The sequence below is a fragment of the Polypterus senegalus genome, chromosome 3 (assembly GCF_016835505.1).
Source record: "Polypterus senegalus isolate Bchr_013 chromosome 3, ASM1683550v1, whole genome shotgun sequence".
NCBI lineage: Eukaryota > Metazoa > Chordata > Cladistia > Polypteriformes > Polypteridae > Polypterus > Polypterus senegalus.
This window is the reverse complement of record NC_053156.1, coordinates 220,180,228-220,201,916: the sequence shown is the minus strand read 5'-3', so window position 1 is coordinate 220,201,916 and position 21,689 is coordinate 220,180,228. Positions and strand designations below refer to the sequence as shown.

General features: G+C 39.9%; 1 protein-coding gene and 2 long non-coding RNA genes across 6 annotated transcripts in view; 2 read left to right on the top strand and 1 right to left on the bottom strand.

Annotated features, from left to right (window-relative positions):
* Positions 1-21,488, bottom strand: part of LOC120525868 (cell wall integrity and stress response component 3-like) — a 38,133-nt gene extending 16,645 nt beyond the window's left edge. The window contains exons 1-2 of one of the 2 annotated variants that reach the window (XM_039748523.1): positions 21,441-21,488; positions 14,183-14,668 (exon numbers count right to left, since the gene is read on the bottom strand). In XM_039748523.1, coding sequence (XP_039604457.1) covers positions 14,183-14,661 — 479 coding nt within the window. In that variant the 5' untranslated portion in view covers positions 14,662-14,668; positions 21,441-21,488. Of the gene's footprint in view, positions 1-14,182; positions 14,669-17,815; positions 17,855-21,440 lie in introns of those variants that run through there. The other variant, XM_039748524.1, reaches the window with a different exon arrangement.
* LOC120525870 lies at positions 7,744-8,330 on the top strand. Its single transcript, XR_005633035.1, has 3 exons — positions 7,744-7,810; positions 8,004-8,146; positions 8,251-8,330. It is a non-coding gene; the product is annotated as an uncharacterized LOC120525870 (long non-coding RNA).
* LOC120525869 lies at positions 8,338-10,287 on the top strand. 3 transcript variants are annotated; one of them, XR_005633033.1, is made up of 4 exons: positions 8,338-8,356; positions 8,714-8,806; positions 9,095-9,228; positions 9,511-10,287. It is a non-coding gene; the product is annotated as an uncharacterized LOC120525869 (long non-coding RNA). The 3 variants fall into 3 exon arrangements; XR_005633034.1 differs by lacking the exon at positions 8,338-8,356 and having other exon boundaries at positions 8,604-8,821; XR_005633032.1 differs by lacking the exon at positions 8,338-8,356 and having other exon boundaries at positions 8,609-8,806.
* Positions 21,489-21,689: the final 201 nt, after the last annotated feature.

Below are 21,689 nucleotides of genomic sequence, written 5' to 3'. Positions count from 1 at the left end.
AAAGATACCAAAAAAATCTCTCAACCTAAATTTTCATGAAAGAATGATATAGGTTCTTATCAGTTTTTCTGCCAAGAGTAGAAATAGCACAGGAACAAGAAGATGATGATGTTGATATATTCTGTGATATATTTGTGAATGTTGATCAAGCAGTTTCCACCTGTTTGGAGTCTGACTTATGCATTAGGTTTTGGACAAAAACAGTATTTATTAAGATATACATTTTTGTGTCATTTTTGAAGCCAATTTTTTTTTTTCTCATGGACAATGCAAACTGTTTACCGCTACTTGGGAATCAGTCTGGATGTACAGGGTGAATTACATCTTTGAAGCAACAGTTCAAAAGGTTTGCCCTGGCATCTCTTCTCTCTCTTCAAGATTTCAGATAAATCACAGTTCTTGACTACCAATTTTTCTTTTGTTTTCTTGAAAGGAACTCTTCTGATTAACAAGTTTTGGCACTGTTCTTATAACTATGATTTGTAATTAATGCTCTAGTTTCGGCACCATTGCATTCTTCTAATCCTGTTTATGATTTTAACTTTGTTTTTTTACTGTGTCATTCCTCCTGGTCCATCACTTCCCCATGATAACTACAATCTTTGGAACATCAGAACTATCTAGATGAGAACAGGCCATTCAGCCCAACAAACCTCGTCTGCCCTATCCTATCCTATCCTGTTCCATCCTATCGTATTCACTTAAATTTTCCAAATAACATCAAGTAATGTATTAAAAGCTTCTAAAGTCCTACTCTCTACCACACTGCTTCTCTGAATGAAGAAACTCTTCCTAATGTTTGTGCAAAATACACGTTTAAATTTCCTGTGTAGGAATTTAATTTTGGTTTTGCTAAGTTTGATTTGATTGCATGGATTGTTATTTGCTTTCAATTAAAATTAATAAAAAAAACAAGTTTCCAACTGTCCCCTAATGTTCTTGATGAGATCATTTTAAAGTAACAGTCTTGATCCACTGTAATTCCCTTCATTATTTTAAAAACGTCAATCATGTTACCTCTTAATCTTCTTTTGCTTAAACTGAAAAGGCTCTTTTCATCTTTCCTAATAATTCATCCCCTATAGTCTTGGAATAAGACCAGTTGCTTTTCTCTGGACTTGTTGTGGGGCTCTTATGTCCTTTTTTGCAGTATGGAGATCAAAGTACTCCAGTTGAGCTCTCACCATTGCAGTATAAATCTTCAGCATAACCATCCTGCACTTGTACTCTACACATCATGCTGACCTCATGGGCCACGAGCACTAATTCACAGTGAAGCACACTAAGATTTTTGTTCTATTGTATGCACAGACCAGAAAGTATATGACAGTCTTTTATACCATCACAACTGTGACCTTATGTGTAAGACAACTTCATTTGTCCATGTAGTGGTAATCATAAATGAAAAACCCAAATGCGCACAAAAAAAACAAGAAGGCCATTGTGATAAGAAGTGAAAGAATTTGAACAACTAGAAAACAAAATGTAAAAACTGAGGTTAACTGTTAGAGTTGGATTCTTCTAATTATACAACTCCAAATATCAACACAAAAAAAAACAAAAAGGGCACGTGAAAACAAAAAGAAAAAATCATAAATCTTAGTAACACAAGATAATCCACTGCTAATTAATTCTATCCCAGTACCCTATCAGAAATATTTATTACATTAACTTGACCCAATACTTTGTCACATGGAGAATCTCGTGAAAGCAAGGAATGCCATTTGTACAAACATTTTGGTTATTAGATGGTGGAGTCTAACGTTGCATGTCATTGCTTCTACTTCACGCATTTAATTTTGTGGCGCTGAACATTCTCTGGGTGTTAGAACCATTTGTGTAAAAAAAAGCTTTATGGCCAAATCATTTCATAGTGTTAAAAGGTAGAGTAACTCTGCTACCGGGTATTTTGCTATAAAATTGATCTTTATCCCAGAGGTAGATGGAGAAAAGTTCAGTCTATGGCTGATTTATTTTGGAAGTGCTAAACTAAGGAATGTTTTCTGGAATTACAAGAGAAACAAAAATGGTTGCATTTGAAAAGGAATTTCAGTAATGGGGACACTCTTCGTATGGCGGATGATTCAGCACCAACAAATTCTTTGTTCATGGGATGTGTAAATTCAGATAATTTACCTCAAAAGGTCCCTGGAATCCATGAAATCTACAACACGCGCTGTTTCAGGAAAGTGTACAGCATCAGACAGGAAACCAGCCAACACTGCATTGCCATCTTTTATCCTCCTTCCCTCTGGGAAGCACCTGAAGTCCATCCAGATGTGGACCTTGACTTACATGAACAGTTTCTACTCAACTGTAGTAAGGCTCATGAACAATCAGTAATCTCACCCCACACATCAAATTGTGTTACTTTCATTTGCCACTTGCACTTTGTTACTAAAAGATGTTCATGCTTATTGATGTTTCATGTTCTGTGTCTGTGAGGACATATAGAAGTAGGCATTTCATTGTACACAGTAGTTGTAATTGTACATATGACAATAAGTTTACCCGCTTTTCCACCTTCCAAACTATAAATACATTCTCTATATCTTATGTGCCTTCTGTTTCTGGTGATTTTAAGCTCAGTTTTCTATAGGTATTTTAAATTAAATTAGAGTTATACTTTTATTACCAGGTTGCCTCCTGGCCAAACTGCATAACTGGTTGTCCCTTAGAGGTCTGTCGTTGGACTTCTACTTATTCTAATTAATAGTAATAGCATTGATTTTGGTATTGTTAGTAAACTTGGGAAATTTGCAGATGGCACAAAAATTGGAAGAATGGCAGACACTGATAAGGCAGCAAAAATAATTCAAAAAACCTGGACACGTTTTAGAACTGGATGAATACGTGGAAATGCAGTTTAATGTAGAAAAGTGCAAAAAGCTACAAAAGAAAATTCAGTTATAAATACAAGATGGGAGACACTGTCATACCGGAAGCAACCTCTGAAAAGTATTTATGGGTATATTTTAATGTAACATTTCCATTGACTAAACAATGTGCCAAAGTGATTTAAAAGGCAAATAAAATGTTAGGTTATGTTATAAAAACTGTTGAATTTAAGTCTAGGGACACTTTGCACAAACTACAGTGTATAATGCACTGGTAAGACCACATCTGGAGTATTGTGTGCAGTTCTGGTCACCACAGTACAAGAAAGACATAGCAGCACTTGAAGCTGTGCAGAGGAGAGCAAACAAGTGCATCCCAGGACTTAAGGACATGTCCTACTATGACAGGCTCAGAGAATTAAACCCGATTAGTCTTGAGCCTAATAAAGGTCTTCAAAATTCTCAAAGGCACTGATGAAGTAGATTCAGCAGAATTTTTTTCAGTTAAAGAAGAATCACATACTCAAGGACACCACTTGAAATTAAGGGGAAGCACATTTAAGACTGAAGCCAGGCAACACTTCTTTACATAAGAGATTCTGAAACAAACTACCGAGACATGTTGATGAAGCAGAAACACAGACAACATTTAAGAAGAACCTGTGTGAGATATTAGGATAGCTAAATAAACAGAGAAGTTGATTACAAACTGATGTACAGTAATAATGAATGTCATTTTTATTGCCCAAGTAATTAAACTGCACACTTACACCAAAATTGGGCAATGTTTTTAAAAGCAGTCATTTAATCTGCAAATTTTTAAATCTTAATGAATTAAAATGAATAGTAAGATGTGTTGATTGTGAAAAACAAGAATGTCACAGAAATCACAAATTTAATCAGTAGTAATGTTGACTGTTCTGTTAATGCTGAACATGACAGCAAACCAGAATTTCTCTGTTATAACATTTTTACGTATACCATCAAGGGGCAAGGTTTCTTTATTTAGTCGTGTTCACACATGAAAACTTGAAATTTACCTTCTCAGTTGCATCTAATAATAGACAGAAAGAGCTAAACAATAAAAAAAACAAATAGAGACAAGACAGGTTAAGGTAAGGCAGTAGTGGAAGTGCATATTTACACAAAAATGGTTACAGGATACATATCAAACCTTAATTATTTTCTCAGATACCTGTATTTATTATTGAAAAGTTGTATAGCACTAGGAAGAAAGGAATTTCTGGAGCAATTTATGTGAGTTTTCTAAGCGAATATCCTTCCTGATTTACTGAAATTAATGGATTTCTGTCATCAGTTGCAATGATTTCCAGTTTCTTTAGCGTTGTCCTCTGACACACACTTACTAAATCATCTACATCAGCCCCAATAAGGTTAAGCTACATGCTTAGTAATCTACTGGAGCTTTTTAAAATTTTGGCTTCTCAGGCTAAACTAGGCGACGAAGCTAAAAGTGATAACATACTGGATCTCACTGTGATAAAAGGACAGCATGAGGCCTTTGTCTATTTTAAATAGTTTGAGTTTACAGAGCAGAAATAAGCACTGATTGCATTTACAGAATATTTTTTTGTATTTATATTCCAATTAAGATTGTGATCTAGGTAGGTATTTATATTCAGACACTATTTCTACCTCCTTAACCAGAACAACAATGGGTGAAGATACAGATTTCTGTTTCTTAAAGTCAAATTTCTTTGGTGTTTTTGATGTTCAGAGTAAGATACTGTAGTTCGTATTGGACCAGTTTATCATACAGTCCACTTGATTTAGACAGTGGCTTTCATCCTCCTCAGATATGTGTCCTATGAGAATGATGTCATCAGCATACTTGACGACAGAGTAGTGATCATTCTTCTTCTTTTGGCTGCTCCCATTAGGGGCTACCATGTTGGATCATCTTTTTCCATCTCTTTCTATCCACTGAATCTTCTTCTGTTACATCCATCACCTGCATGTCCTCTGTCACCACATCCATAAAACTTCTCTTAGGCATTCCTTTTTTCCTATTGCCTAGTAGCTCTATCCTTAACATCCTTTTCCCAATATACCCAGCATTTCTCCACTGCACATGTCCAAACCAATGCAATCTTGCCTTTCTGACTTTGTCTCCAAACCGTCCAACTAATCTTCTAATGTACTCATTTCTAATCCTGTCCATCCTCATCACACCCAGTGCAAATCAAACCATCTTTAACTCTGCCACCTTCATCTCTGTCTCATGTTTTTTGCTCAGTGCCACTGTATATATCTTCAAACCATATAACATAGCTGGTCTCACTATAGCCCTGTAGACGTTCCCTTTCACTCTTCCTGATACCCGTCGGTCACAAATTACTCCTGACACTCTTCTCCACCCATTCCGCCTGCCTGCACTCTCTTTTTCACCTCTCTTCCACAATCCCCATTACTCTGTACTGTTGATCCCAAGTGTTTAATTACCTCATTGGATTACAGCTTTTCTCTAGCAGAACCCCTTTTTGTCTCATTGTGTATTGATTTTAGCCATGATGCAGATGCATAAAGCACTGTCCCCTCATTTATTTTTATCTGAAATATAAGCAGGTCCAAAAGCAGTGTACAGCATTGCTGAACCCTTAATGTTTATTTCTTCATTTTTCCATATGAAATTAATTTTAGCATCAATTTAGCAAAACATTGCAAAAGGAAACTTGGCTCTTTTGCTCATTACTTCCTGCTATATTGTAGCACCGTGCCTCTGCAATGCCTTGTGACACCCCGTGTAGTGGGAATTGGAATCACCAGCCTACACTCTAGGTGTCTAGTATGTGGGACCGAGCGTGACCAGGGTGATGGTGTAAGACAGGGAGACACAGACACAAAAAGGGTTGGGGTTTTTGAAAAATAAAGTGAGGTTTTATTTACAGGTGCACTTAAAGTAAATAATCAAAAATAATGTCCTGCGGAATTTATATATTAAAACACAGTCCAATGCCGCAAAGGACACACAAAAACAATCAAATGGAGCCCAGAAATGACTGTATACAATATTTACAGTGCTACTTGAAAGTCCCAAAAGAAAAAGTAAAATACACACAAACTAATGAAATCCAAATATATACACAAAAACAAAATGTGAAGCTGTCTTCCTCCACAGTGATCCAAGTCAGGAAGCTGCTCCTCCAAACAGTGTATAATACAGGATTCACCCAAAAATATTCAAAAATATAGAAAAAGTGTATATACAAAAATAAACAGTGCACCACTAACCACAACCCAATAAATACCTCCACCAAAGTTATTCAAGAGATATTTATATGAAAAAAATATTTACAAAAACAAAGCACAAGCCGTAATGCTGTTCTGTCAGGTACCTTTCTCTAAGAAGATCTATTCAGAAAGAACCCCCTCTAGAGGCCACGATTCCCTTTTGTATTCGGCGCCCCTACGCTGACCAATTAAACCGCTGTACGTCATCCCTCCCGAGGTACGCGATGACGTGAACACGTTTGCGAAAAGCGGCGTCTACTTTCCCACACAATTACTATAAAATGGAGCTGCCGGCGCGCGATAGCTGTGCCGGCTTCTGAGACGCCAACGGCACTTCTGCCATAAAGTGAAAGTAAGCACTTTCTATTCTTTTCCTCCTTCTCCTGAGCTACAGCCCAGACAACTACGAATAAGGGATCCCTTTACTAGACCGCGGTAAACTAATACTACGACGCTTTGCACTTTCTTTTACTCCTTTAGAGTTAATGAGGTCGCGGGAAACGCGTGTAGGAGTGGGGTACCGACAATGCCATCCCGGCCGGTCAATGGCAAGGCTGTCTCTCCAGTCTACATGAGACCCGCTGTGACACTCCCCAAAAGACGCTAATATCGTCAACAAAGACGTCTTTCTGCACTATATAAATGAAAAAAGGTAAGTTTCCTTTCTTTATACATTTTTTCCTCCAAACAAAAGCCTCCCTCTTTACACAGCAGAGGACGCTAAACTAATTTCATTTAATTAATGGTAATGCCAGTAGTGCATATTACCACACACCCTCCCCCTCAAGATTTCAGGTCATATGTGCGGGATAAATAATCTGCCACTAGATTCTTTTTCCCCGCAACATAACGTACCTGAAACCTGTATGGCTGGAGAGCCAAATACCAGCGGACCACACGAGCATTAGAATGCCTCATCTTTTGGATCCACTGCAATGCTCGGTGGTCGCTCTCCACAATAAATTCGTTGGACAGTAGATAATACTTAAGGCTATCTACAGCCCATTTTATTGCTAATCCTTCTTTCTCTAAGGTAGCGTACTTCTTCTCTCGGTCAAACAGCTTCCTACTAATAAACAAAATTGGCCTCTTCTCGTCACCCTCTCCCTGCATCAAGGCTGCTCCCAAACCTTCCCCAGAGGCGTCAACCTGCAAAGTAAAAGGTTTCGCAAAGTCAGGACAATGCAATACAACATTCTTACAAAATATTTTTTTCAGAGATTGAAAGGCATTTTCACATGACTCTGTCCATTTGACGTTTCGTGGTGCAGATCCTTTAAGCAGGTCGGTGAGGGGTGCTGCAATATCCGAAAAATTGGGGATAAATCTTCTATACCACCCCACCAAACCAAGGAATGACCGGACCTGCTTCTTTGTTCCAGGACACGGACGATCCTTTATAGCGGCCATTTTGTCAATTTGGGGTCGGATCAAACCGCCCCCTATGGTGTACCCAAGGTATTGCACTTCCTCTTTGGCAATGACTGTTTTTTCAGGGTTAACCACAAGCCCAGCTGTTTTTAACCTTTCAAACACATCCGCCAGTTGTTTTAGATGCTCCTCCCAGGTCTTACTGTATACTACCACATCATCTATGTAGGCTCTAGCATACCTCTCTGCTCCTTGCAGCACTTTGTCCATGAGGCTGGAAGTTCGCCGCTCCATGCAACCCAAATGGCATGACCGTGAACTGGTACAAACCTCCGGGAGCCCTGAAAGCGGTAAGTGGTTTTGCTTCATCGGTGAGTGGGACCTGCCAATAACCTTTACAAAGATCAATTGTTGTTAAATATTTTGCTGGACCTAGCTGCTCTACCAGCTCGTCCACTCTAGGCATTGGGTAGGTATCAAAAGCTGAGATGGCGTTAAGCTTACTGTAATCCACACAGAATCTCATCTGTCCGTTCTTTTTAGGAACGAGTACCACAGGACTACACCAGTCACTCACTGAAGGTTCGATGATGCCTAAATCTTTCATCTGTTCCAGCTCCTCTCGGAAAACCTCTTGTAGGCGTGCAGGAATTCTACAGTAGGATGTTCTCACAGGACCTGGGGATGTAAGGCGAATATCATGATGTATGAGAGGAGTCCTACCAGGCAAAGATCCAAACAGACCCTCTGGAATCAATTGTTGTACTTCTGCTCTTTTTGTCTCTTCAAGATGTTCCAATGATGGTCCCACTTGGACTTCTCTGCAAGATGGCAAGTACTGCTCCTCCGATTCCTCTTCTTCTGGAACGCTACTGAATGAATAGCTGACTTGAAGGGTTAGTATATTCCTGCCATGGCTTCAGCATATTAATATGAAAAGTTTGCCTTAATTTCCTAGGGTGATCAGGCATATCAATCTCATAAGTGACAGGACCTTTTTGAGCAACTACTGTGTATGGCCCTTGCCACTTGGCTAAAAGACTGCTCTCTGAAGTAGGCAATAATAATAGTACCTTCTGTCCAACTGTAAGTTTTCGGTCTCTGACTGCCTTGTCATACCACGCTTTCTGCTTGGCTTGTGCGTTTTCCATATTTGCTTTAACAAACTGCGACAGGTTGGCGAATTTTTCCTGCAACTTAAGGACAAAAGTTAGCACATTTTGTGACTCAGTTCTGTCTCTATCTCCCTCTAGGGTTTCCTTTAGCACAGAAAGGGGTCCTCGCACATGCCGACCATACAATAGCTCAAACGGAGAGAATCCAGTAGATGCCTGCGGAACCTCCCGGTAAGCAAACAACAGGTATGGTAGCCACTGATCCCAATCTGATCCAGTCACGCTAACAAATTTCCTCAGCATCTGTTTTAAGGTGGCATTAAATCGCTCCACTAGCCCATCCGTCTGCGGGTGATAGGGTGTGGTCCTTAAACCCAATTCCTAACAAACTATTCACCTGTCTTATCAATTTTGCTGTTAGATTGGACCCTGGTCAGTTAACATTTCTCTTGGGATCCCCACTCTGGCAAATAGCTGTATTAGAGCCCTCACAATGTTACTTGCATTTGTTTTCTTCAGGGGAAAGGCTTCTGGGAACCGGGTTGCGTAGTCGCACACTACCAGAATATATTTATGTCCAGTGCGGCTACGTTCGACAGGACCCACAATATCAACCGCTATTCTGGAAAAAGGCTCTTCCACTACAGGCAAAGGTATTAGTGGAACTTTGTCTCCTCTCTTCACTGGTCCAACTTTCTGACACTCTGCACATGCTTTTATATAATTTGTTACGTCTTTAGTCCATCCTGGCCAATAGAAATGCCGTGCTAGCCTATCAGATGTTTTTACTTGCCCCAAATGACCTGACCAGGGAATGCTATGGCTAATCTGTAACACTTTTGCCCTCAGACTAGATGGCAACACCAATCTCTGCCCATGGTCATCTTGATGATACAGGAGGTCATCTTTAATAATAAATTTCTCTCCTGTCTTAGACTGCGAACCCTTTGTGGCCTTGTCAAAGCAGACACGCAGACTGGGGTCGTCCCGCTGAGCGGAAGCCACATCACTCGGTAAGTCGCTACTGTTTCCTGTGAGATCCAAAGGCAATATGAGCTCACCCTGCTTCTGGGGAACGCCCCAGAGCTTCTCACGCCTTCTCTGACTACGGGCTTTACGGACCGTGCCTGTCTTGTCAGCTTCCCCAAATGGCAGCACATCCCAGCCATCCTGGGCATCTTGCTTTTGCCTTGCCGCCTGGGCCCTTGTGACCATCAGAGTCTCCGCCTGCAGAGTACTCTGTAAGAGATCTTCGATCCCCGGCACGTCCAACCCTAGTAGAATTGGGTAAGGCATGTTGTCTAATACGCCCATGGGCAACTCATATCCCAAACCTTGAATCTCCAGGTTCACCCGGACAAGAGGATAGGTGACTTCTTCACCATGGACACACCTCAATACTACCTGCTGACCTGACTGTACCACTTGGTCGACCAAACAGTCTTTCCTCACCAGAGACTGGGTGCTTCCTGTATCTATTAATGCAGGGTACAGTTTACCTGCCATAGTAACCCTTAGAATTTTCTCCCTATTCTTAAAAGGTGTCTTCTTCTCAGGTAGGGGGCATGGAACAAAACAAAATTTTGCCTCCTTACGTTTGTTTGGACAAAACTTAATTAGATGGCCTTTCTGTCCACAACCATGACACAACCAACCCTCCCTATAATCTGGCTTTGCAGGTGGGTTGACTAATCTTGTAGGACCACGACCCATTTCACCCGAGACATACCTGTGGGCTTAGCTGTTGTTCTGGGCCTCTGAATGACTTTATCCTCCTTCCGCAGGTTCCTTGGGCGATGGGCAGCCAGGAATACCTCAGCCAGCTCCGCTGCTTCTTTGGAAGTCTTTGGCCGATGCTCCTCTACCCATGTACGGATTTTAATATCAAATACCTGCAAAAGTTGTTCTAACAGAATAAAATCAATTATCTGGTCTATTGAGTGTTTCTGGGGTTGTAACCATTTAGTGCATAATTCTTTCAACAGTGTCAGAAGTTCTTTAGGAGACTGACCTTCCTCCCATTCGAGAGAACGGAACCTCACCCTGTACGTTTGGTGCTGATCTCGTACTTCTCTAGGATGGCAGCTTTTAATGAGTCATAGATCAGGGACTCCTCTACTGGCATGGCCAAAAATGCCGCCCTGGCCCCTCCTGTAAGTAAAGGAACAAGACGGATTGCCCAATCTGCTCTTGGCCAGTCACACACTGTAGCCACCCTTTCGAATGTTGAAAGGTAATGTTCTATGTCCTCGGGCTCCTGGAAGGGCATCAGACGAGGGTATTCCCAAGTTCTTGCTGAGGCTCCTCTACTTCTTTCTACAGGTTCATCAGAATTGGAGGACTGCGACTGTTGCACCAAATTCACCTGTCCCTGTAGCTGGGCAAACTGGTGCTGCAGACTTTTGAATCGCTGTTCCAATCGTTGGTCTTTGTCTTCCTGCACAGCGATGAATTGTCGCAAGAGTGTCTCCACTGTACGGATATCCCCAGTGACTTGAACTTCTTCCCTGCCTGTGCTGCTCGGAGACCACTCCTGTATTGCGGTCTGGAGTGCCAACTCCTTGAGGCTTCTTTGGAGCCATACTGCCAAAACTGTCTTCGTCCGTACTCCAAAATCAAAAATACTGTCTCACGTTTTACCACCTCTGGTCTGATCCCACCGCTGCCACCAAAATGTGACACCCCGTGTAGTGGGAATTGGAATCACCAGCCTACACTCTAGGTGTCTAGTATGTGGGACCGAGCGTGACCAGGATGATGGTGTAAGACAGGGAGACACAGACACAAAAAGGGTTGGGTTTTTTGAAAAATAAAGTGAGGTTTTATTTACAGGTGCACTTAAAGAAAATAATCAAAAATAATGTCCTGGAATTTATATATTAAAACACAGTCCAATGCCGCAAAGGACACACAAAAACAATCAAATGGAGCCCAGAAATGACTGTATACAATATTTACAGTGCTACTTGAAAGTCCCAAAAGAAAAAGTAAAATACACACAAACTAATGAAATCCAAATATATACACAAAAACAAAATGTGAAGCTGTCTTCCTCCACAGTGATCCAAGTCAGGAAGCTGCTCCTCCAAACAGTGTATAATACAGGATTCACCCAAAAATATAGAAAAAGTGTATATACAAAAATAAACAGTGCACCACTAACCACAACCCAATAAATACCTCCACCAAAGTTATTCAAGAGATATTTATATGAAAAAAATATTTACAAAAACAAAGCACAAGCCGTAATGCTGTTCTGTCAGGTACCTTTCTCTAAGAAGATCTATTCAGAAAGAACCCCCTCTAGAGGCCACGATTCCCTTTTGTATTCGGCGCCCCTACGCTGACCAATTAAACCGCTGTACGTCATCCCTCCCGAGGTACGCGATGACGTGAACACGTTTGCGAAAAGCGGCGTCTACTTTCCCACTCAATTACTATAAAAATGGAGCTGCCGGCGCGCGCGCGCGTGTAGCTGTGCCGGCTTCTGAGACGCCAACGGCACTTCTGCCATAAAGTGAAAGTAAGCACTTTCTATTCTTTTCCTCCTTCTCCTGAGCTACAGCCCAGACAACTACGAATAAGGGATCCCTTTACTAGACCGCGGTAAACTAATACTACGACGCTTTGCACTTTCTTTTACTCCTTTAGAGTTAATGAGGTCGCGGAAACGCGTGTAGGAGTGGGGTACCGACAATGCCATCCCGGCCGGTCAATGGCAAGGCTGTCTCTCCAGTCTACATGAGACCCGCTGTGACACTCCCCAAAAGACGCTAATATCGTCAACAAAGACGTCTTTCTGCACTATATAAATGAAAAAAGGTAAGTTTCCTTTCTTTATACATTTTTTCCTCCAAACAAAAGCCTCCCTCTTTACACAGCAGAGGACGCTAAACTAATTTCATTTAATTAATGGTAATGCCAGTAGTGCATATTACCACATGCCTGCCAGTGCTAACTACCCAGGGCTTCCTGCTCTTTACATCACTCTTTTGGGTAGCTCACTATTCTTCAAAGTACATGTTACCTCTCAAATTGTACCTCTTATTCCTGCCTTGCCCCCTATGCTTGCTGGGATAGGCTGTAGCTTCCCTGCAACTGTGCTCTGGATCAAGAAATTGACGAATGGATGCGACTTGCTATTTTTATAGGCATCTCAAAAAGTGTTTGCATGATGGAATGGCAGTTAATTTTGGTGGTGACTTACACCTAGGCTCACGCAACTTATCAGCATGGTTCAAATTTTGTGAGACTTATTTTACATAACCTATGGAATGAAAATCATGTGTCAGATGAAGAAAGTGGCAGCATGCTTCTTGCTGATCTTATGGGAAAATAGGAATGTCATTGTACTGTGTACACAAGATAATAAATTTGAAATAAACTGATGACACTAAAAAATAAAGCCAGTGCCATTGCATCCTAAACATTGAACGTTGCAAGCTCACAATACAAATTAATACTCACCATATACTTTTTGTAGCTTGTTGTTTATACACATGATAAAGAAAGAACCAAGGAAACGAGGATAGAGACAAAATATGCAATACAGCCAAGCCACGATGAAGCAAAATGAATTCTAATTTTTACTATAATGCATGCTGAGTTACTTTTGTTCAGAAGTTGCTATAAAGAAAGTGACTTTGGATGCCATATTTGAGTAAGTAAAAGTAATTTGTAACCTTTCCAGTTTTTTGTTGATATACATTTATTCACATCCATTTTTGATCAGTCTAATTTTAGAGTTTGATGCTAATGCAGCCTTGTGATTCATAGCAATTTTAAATTAACTTGGAGTTAAGTTCCAAAGTTTACAACTGTCAGTTGACATAACGTACTGTACTTTTTTGGGCAAACAAAACGGACAATCAACAGTGCACTATATGGCAATGCATATCCTCGAAGGGCCTAGACATTATTAAATTGCATATATAGTGTAATTTTAATTATAAATACATAAGTACTCATTAGCTGTTTCATCGCTGGTTGCATACTTACTTATACCAGTACTCAAATTACACAGTACTGTGTACACAGAAACGTGTACAAGCTACACGGAAGCTAGGCAGGTAATTAGTTAGTATTTATAGTGTATGTACACCATTAAGGGTGGCATAGTGGTGCAGTGGTAGCACTGCTGCCTCGCAGTTAGGAGACCCGGGTTCGCTTCCCAGGTCCTCCCTGCTTGGAGTTTGCATGTTCTCCCCATGTCTGTGTGGATTTCATCCAGGTACTCCGGTTTCCTTTCACAGTTTAAAGACATGAAGGTTAGGTGCATTGGTGGTCCTAAATTGTGCCTTGCGGTGGGCTGGTACCCTGCCTGAGGTTTGTTTCCTGCCATACACCTTGGGATTGGCTCCAGCAGACCCTTGTGACCCTGTAGTTAGGATATCGCAGGTTGGATGATGGATGGATGGATGTACACCATTAATAAAAGCAAGGTAAAAGGTTGTCCTGTACTTTTGTATTGTGTATATTAAATCATGACCAGTGTAAAATGTGTGTTTCTTCTTGATATCCCACAAGTCACTGCAAAGCAGGAAATTTAAAAATATTGTCATTTAGGAGACCAACAGTACAATAAGACCAAAACAGTAAGTCACTCACCCATTTTCTGTAGGTGGAGAAGAAATGCTGGTTGTAGTCGTAGCAATACTACTCGTGACTTTAGGAGATACAAATGTGCTTGGTTTGGTAGTAGACATTGTACTTGCAGTTGAAGCTTTACTGGTGGGATCTGCAGAACTGGGAGAAGTTGATATTACAGAAGTAGAACCTGTAGCAGTGTTTGCAGTAGTTGTAGACCCAGAAGAAGATGAATTTGTAGTTGTTTTTGTGACAGTCGTTTCATTAAGACTAGAGTTAGGACTTGTTGAACTTGTGTTTGAATTCGGAGCTGCTGACTGTGAATCCGTTGATGCAGTTGTTTGAGGCAGAATTGAGGTGCCCTCAGTCTTCCTAGACGTTTCATTTATGGATATGGAATGTGATGTGGTATTACTGGAGGCTGTTGTGCTACTTGATGTCTCATGTGCTGCCATAGCAAGAATTGCTAGTAAAGTGATCATTGCTGACCAGTTCTTCATCTTCTTCCTGTGAAGAGCAGTGGATTTATCGTTATTATAGAAACAGAGGCACTTAAATGTGAAAGCATCTCAGATCAGTACATAATCAATACAATTTCTGCATGATTAAAATAGAATGACAGACACATTAGCATATGACAACACTAGTGAGAGCATAAACAGCTAATTTTAAACAGTACTTTGCATAGTGCCTTGAAAAAGTAAACATTTTCATATTTTGTTAACTTTAGTCTTGTTTTGAATTTGATTTAGTTAAATAAATAATATCAAAACTTTGCACAGTTGGATCAAATCCAACAGAAAATTTGTAAAGCTTTAAGTTTAATGAAAGCAAAAAACAGGTAAATAAAAGTCTCTGATTTATAACCATCCATCCATTATCCAACCCGCTATATCCTAACACAGGGTCATGGGGGTCTCCTGGAGCCAATCCCAGCCAACACAGGGCGCAAGGCAGGAACAAACCCCAGGGCGCCAGCCCACCGCAGTGCACACACACACCAAGCACAATTTAGAATCACAAATGTGCCTAACCTGCATGTCTTTGGATTATGGGAGGAAACTGGAGCACCCGGAGGAAACCCACGCAGACACGGGGAGAACATGCAAACTCTACACAGGGAGGACCTGGGAAGCAAACCCGGGTCTCCTTATTGCGAGGCAGCAGTGCTACCACTGAGCCACAGTGCCACCCTGGTTTATAGCCACAAGCAAAAATCTGCTTAAACACATTAACTCAATTCGCTGATGAACTCTACCCTGTGTGAGAAATTACATTATCACATGCTTTAAATGAACTTGTGAGGATAAATATCCAAAGTAGTAGAATATGTGAGAGTAAATAAAATAGAAGATCTGAGTAAAGAAAAACAGAATTATGAGCAAGGCTAAGAACCAAGTCAAAAAGCTCGAAATCTCTTAAGTTCATTGGATATCATCAGTATGTGAAATACCCCATGGTCTTCAGGTTTTCACATTAAGTTTCCAGTGTTGGATGAACAATGAAATCTTCCTATTTGTCACACAACTGCGTCAGTGGGTCACCTTCCAGGCTTATCACAGTTAAGCATCACCACCCCAGGACACCAGGGGCTGCCATTGCTGACTCTTCTATCTTTTTTACACCCAAAGCTCAGAGAAGACTCCCATTGGGGGCAATCGACCCTGCCCCTTCTGGTCCAAGAGCTATAAGAGGAAGGCATTCTTGGATGGAAGCTTCTCATTTGGGAGATGAGCCATCCCCGCTACGGAGCTCTGACCAAAAAGCCTGGCCACACTCTTTAGCCTTTAAACTACAATTTACAGCTACAGTTTGCTGTTGTTTATTTACCACACACTTGTTAATTTGAGGCATCTTATTATTTTAAGGAAACAGGGTGTCCCAGTTGGCACCCTAACATTTTATCTTGACTCCTGTCTTACCCTTGACCGATGGCATATAGTACTTTGGAATATACAATTAGTTATGTGGAATGCTCTCAGGTAGGATATGAATATCATAAAAAGACTTATCGCATCATACACAGATAAGCAATCTGAAACCAAAAGCCACATTGCTTTGTATGTCTGCCCAGTATCACAAAGAGTGGCCACTTTTTATGACACACATACATCTGTGCCAGAGATGCAAACTGACAACTCACTTTCCATAGCTATGCTAAATAATTCAACTGCAGCAAAAGTTTAATTTGAAATTTCTTTGTTTGGAACAATTTCAATGTTCTATTTGTTTTTTTGTAGGTAAATCTAAAATGTATGAGTAGAGAAATTTCTTTTCTCTACAAATTTCAGAGTAGGCTAAAATAAGTATCATTAGTTTAAATGACTATGTCATTGTGTGGATTAAGGCACCGTGAACGTGCACTGCAGCTCTAGTTAGTTAAGGGCACAGACTGTAGAAACACACTCTTCAGAAGGTAAAACAAACAAAAATAAAAGGAAACCCTCTAACGGTGACCTTCTGAATTTATATTTGTTATGAAGTGATATTTTTTTGTTTTTTATTTTTCTATTATGTGTTTCTTATTCTTTTTAAATCCATGGTGTGGTTTGAATAATCAAGAATTTAAACTTAGTAGTGATTTTTGGAATAAAAGTTTGCTTTCTATAATAAAAATATTTCCTGTGGAAACCTCCGAGGATGTATTTGTCTCTAAAAAAATGATTTGCTTGGATATAAATTTTGTACAGTTCTCGTCTGCCAATAAAAGTGGTTTAATACACCAGCTGCGATATGAGTATATGGGGCACAATGATTTTAGCTCCATGATCAAAGTGGCATGGTCAGAAATAACAATAGTGTCGTACTTAGAAGATTTAATCTTAGGCAAGAAATTGTTATCTACAAAGAAATAATTAGTTCTTGAGTAGAAGTGATGCACTGGTGAGCAGAATGAATATGCTCTTGAGTTTGGGTTCAGAAATCTCCAGGGGTCTGATAAGTTGTAATCAGTTACAAACTGTGTAATTGTTTTTGCAATGTTAGATGTCATCACCCCTATGGCTAGGGACGAATCTAGGTCTGGATTTAAAACATAAAGTCCCCAGCCATTATAATTTTATGAGTGTTCACATTGGGAGTGGATGCAAATACGTTTTGGATGAAGTCTCTATCATCCACATTGGGTGCATAGATATTTATCAAAATCACTTTACAGTTAAATAAATTATTCATGACGATCACATATCTCCCTTCAGGAACAGATACTACATCTGATATTACAAATGAGATTATTATATATATAAGAATTCCCACACCTCTAGTTTTCATTGTAAAGCTCGAATGAAATATTTGGCCAGTCCAGTCTCTGTGCAGCCGAAACTGATCCTTGATTAATAAGTGGGTCTCCTGTAAAAATACTATTTTAGCATTTAGACCTGTTAGGTGAGAGAATACTTTTTTTCTCTTTAATTCGTGATTCAAACCTTTAACATTCCAGCTCACAAAGTTAACTGTTCAGTAATGGAGACATTGCTTCTGAACGTTTGTTGTCATTTTGTAGTCTTAACTTAAGATAAGACAGTGTGATAATTACGAGTCCAAGACATTTTAAAGGTTTGGGGCAGAAACCCGTATATTGTTTTTCCCAGCTGCAAAAGAGTTCTTATATCAAAAGCATGATGTGTATATCACCAAGTTCAAAATAGAACTGACTATAGTAGCCCAAGATGGAGGCTTTAAAGGTCTGGAGAGGAAATGATGTCATCAGAATGGCCGGAATCAGAAGTAATGTCAGAAAAGGGGCCAGCTTCAGAAGTGACATCAGCAAAGGGGCCGGCTTCGGAAGTGACGTCTTCTGAGGCGCCAGAACCTTGCAGGATTTCCCGGGAAAGATCTGTAGGGAACTGAGAAAGACAGTCAGCGCACTCCGCCGCCCCCCGGTCAGATGTTTTATTGCACTTACTCAGACCCTTTAGCTGCCTCCTACTCGCACGTGTGTGACAACAGCTTTGACCTTAATTTCCAATTTTACCAGGGGTTATTGCCATGAATCCTATTGTTACGTTGACACTAATAATTATAATGAGTAAAAGGATAGATTAGAGGTAGCTTGTTCCCTTTCTCTCCCCCCGCCCTCCCATTTTGCCTCCCCACATGAGGCTTGACCCCACTTCACAAAGTCCCAGTCCTCTGACATACCTAGAGACACGGCACGTCCAAATCAAAACAAGCCCCCAGCAGCAGCTTACAAGGATTAAAATAGAGATATCTATTGACAATACAGTCCAAATATTATAAGCATAAAATATCATCTTAAACAGTCTTGAGAGAGTCTTTGCCATGACAGGACAGGATGCGACTCAAAAATGTATTTCAAAAAAGTTTCATAATATAAAAAAATTTTGTTGCATAAAAATGCCACCCTTATCAAAGTGTGGCCTGAGGCAATCACCTCATCACTTCACCCCATGTGCCGGGCCTGCCCACACTTACTCAAACATGGCCAGCTAAGAGTCACTAAATAACCTAAGATCAGTTTTCTGAGCTCTTTTTCTGCCTCCTCCGTAGACGTAAAACTGTAGAGCTTGCCTTGAATGTCCAAAGAGGCTGTATCTGTTCTCAGCTTTCCGTGAGCGCTGTTTAATGTTGTAAAATGTGGCACGTTTAGCCAATAGAGTCCAGCTGCATTCAAGACAGTTTTAGGCCTCGGACCGATTCAGTGACCTGAGACATTCTGAGGTCCATAAGATGACACCCCTATCAGCCTTGTCTTTTTTGACTCCACCCATTTTCCACGCCCCAACCTCCACCACCAGCTTGCGGTATACTTTTCTACTACATGTACTATTATAGTAATGGTGGCAAAATGAACGTGTGTGCAAAAAAACATTAATTATAAATAAAAAAACTTAAACGTCCAAACACCACCTGTCAGTTTTTGATTGATTGTTTGCTTTTCTCTCTCTCACTCTCTCTCTGCCCTTCCCAGCTCCTGACGCACAATCCTTTGAAGAGGAAGAAATGTTTGCATTCTTTTAAACTGTGAGACGGAACTGTCATCTCTGTCTTGTCAAGGAGCACGTTTAAACTTTTGAAAAAGAGAAATGTTTGTTTGCAGTTTTTGAACAAAGTTCCTATCTCTACAATCTCCTGTGTTTCTGTGCAAATCTGTGACCCAAGCGTGACAGTACGCAAAGCCGCTCGGCTAACAGAGAAGGTCTTAGCTGGGCAAATCAAACTACTACTTTATGCCTCTTTGTGCTTCTGTGGGTGAGTGCGTCATTTCTCTGGAGCATAAACTTCGCCCCCATTAATGCATCGTTAGTATAAATATAAAAATTTTGCACACCAGTAATACAGCACTAATGATGTAAGACAGAGAGGACCATAAAGACTGTACTCTATTATATGATTTATTCGATTCAACGTCTATAAGAATATGTAGTGTTAATCGTAGCTGAGTGCAGCATATAATTTATTCTTCTTCGTCTTCTTCCTTAGCATTTCCCATTTTTATATGGGGTCAACCTTCTGATTACCAGTGTAGATCCTTAGCCACAGAGCCACTACTCTATTGAGTGTAGTATATAACTAACTTATTAAAAAGTGCAGTGTCATGAATGAGACATGGCAAATGCAGATATAAAACTTATACTATAAAATTCAAAAAGTTAAGATTTTGTGTTCAATTTGTTTCTAAAATATTACACCAAAACAACTGCTTTGGATGCAGAACTGAGAGACCTTGATAGTCTAGAAGTTTAATAAATGCTGAACATTTGAGTGAAGGAACTAAGGGGAACTGAAATCATCATGAGGCTTGTTTAATATAAGCATCAGTTCACCTGCGAAACAGCAGGGGAATGGCTCCCAAAGGGGGCATCAATTTATGGACCTCATAGTGTCTAAAGTCACAAGTCTGTGCTTTCGCCTATCTGTTCCAGGTCAGTCTCTGGCAGGATGTACCTTGAGCTTGGACTCGATGCCTGTCCAGGCTTAGATAAAGCTTTGGATTTCTTTTCTGTTTGTTTTTCAGCCCCTTTCTTGCCACTCATGTTTATATATGCTTGCATATACTGTAATTGAACCCACTCGGATTGAGTAAATACAGGATAAATAAGAGAAAAAGTAATGGATTTCCGCTTCAGATGTCCATCTCCTGTAACGGACAAAACCAACTCCCCCATTATAGATGTTTTAATCTCGTCTCTAAACTCTTTTTTACTGTTTGGCTATTAATTCACTTTGAGAGTTGATTGTCTTCCCTTCTGATGATTTCATTTTTTGTATTTGTTTCTCTCATTATTTTTTTTATATTTATTGGTTATTGTCCTTGTACAGCACTTTGGCCTCAACTGTGTTAATTTAAAGAGCTTTATGAATAAATGATTGATTGATTGATTGATTGATTGATTTAGTTATAACAACCAATCGGCTGTGTCAAATGCAAGGCAGGATCCAGCCTTGGAAGTGTAATGCCTGGAATGCACCTCCGCAACCCTGCTTACTAACATTTGGCCTGTTTAATGTCACCTTTCAACCTGACCTACACGTTTTTAGGATGTGGAAAGTACAATGTAATAACCAAGAAAGACCCACTGTGATCCAGGGAGAACATGAAAATTACACAGAGACCCTAAACAAAGCTGAAATTTTAACACACTTTCGTGGAGCTGAGAGACTGCATCACCCATTAATCAATGAAATAAAACTTTATTTTATATGGAAAAGATATCAAAGAACAATAAAAGGAAATCAAACAATTAGAATAGCCTACATGCATTAGTTTAACAGATAAATACAGTGTCAAGAGAGCCGTAGTACAATGACAGAATAAGAATACGCAGCAAGCACAGGCAGCAGCACCACATAACCAGCATTAGCATTGTATGTAAAGCAATCAAAGATAGATAGATAGATAGGCTCCATATGAACAGTAACTCTAATGCTCCCTTATGGATAGACAAAGCAATATGCAAAGCAATAGGACCAAAACTAAATATTGTTCACTGAGAGATTCGTCATTAGATTTTGATGGATGAAGGGAGGTAACCTTATCTCTTGCTCAGTTCTACATCTGTACATGTAATATTGCATTTAGAAGTTAGATAGTGTGATCTACACTTTAAAACAGTCAGCTAGTAACCACTGGTCTGTCCCTACCATTACTGTGTGACCCAAGTAATGCATTTAATCTGCCAGTTATCACAATTTAAGAAAAAAAGCATATTAACATCCTGATTTAGAAGTCACTTTTAACAAATACATCAGCTTAAAAATTAATACATTATATTATTATATATATATATATTATATTAATACAAGTTACTGTTCTCACCTTTACAGAGACAGAGTGAATCAATGCCAGGGCCAGGTACAATCTGCAAAATGGGCAGCTAGATTCTTGTTATCAGTGCTTTGCTACTTCCCTTTTTAAAAACAATACCTTGAATAATCTGTTCTGCTTTGAATAATCCATTCCTAAAAAGGAAAGCAAGTGCAAAAACATTCTGGAAAAATTAATCTTTCTTGAAATATAGGTGAGCATCTGTGTTATCTGTACCTTGATTCGATATATAGTCTGATT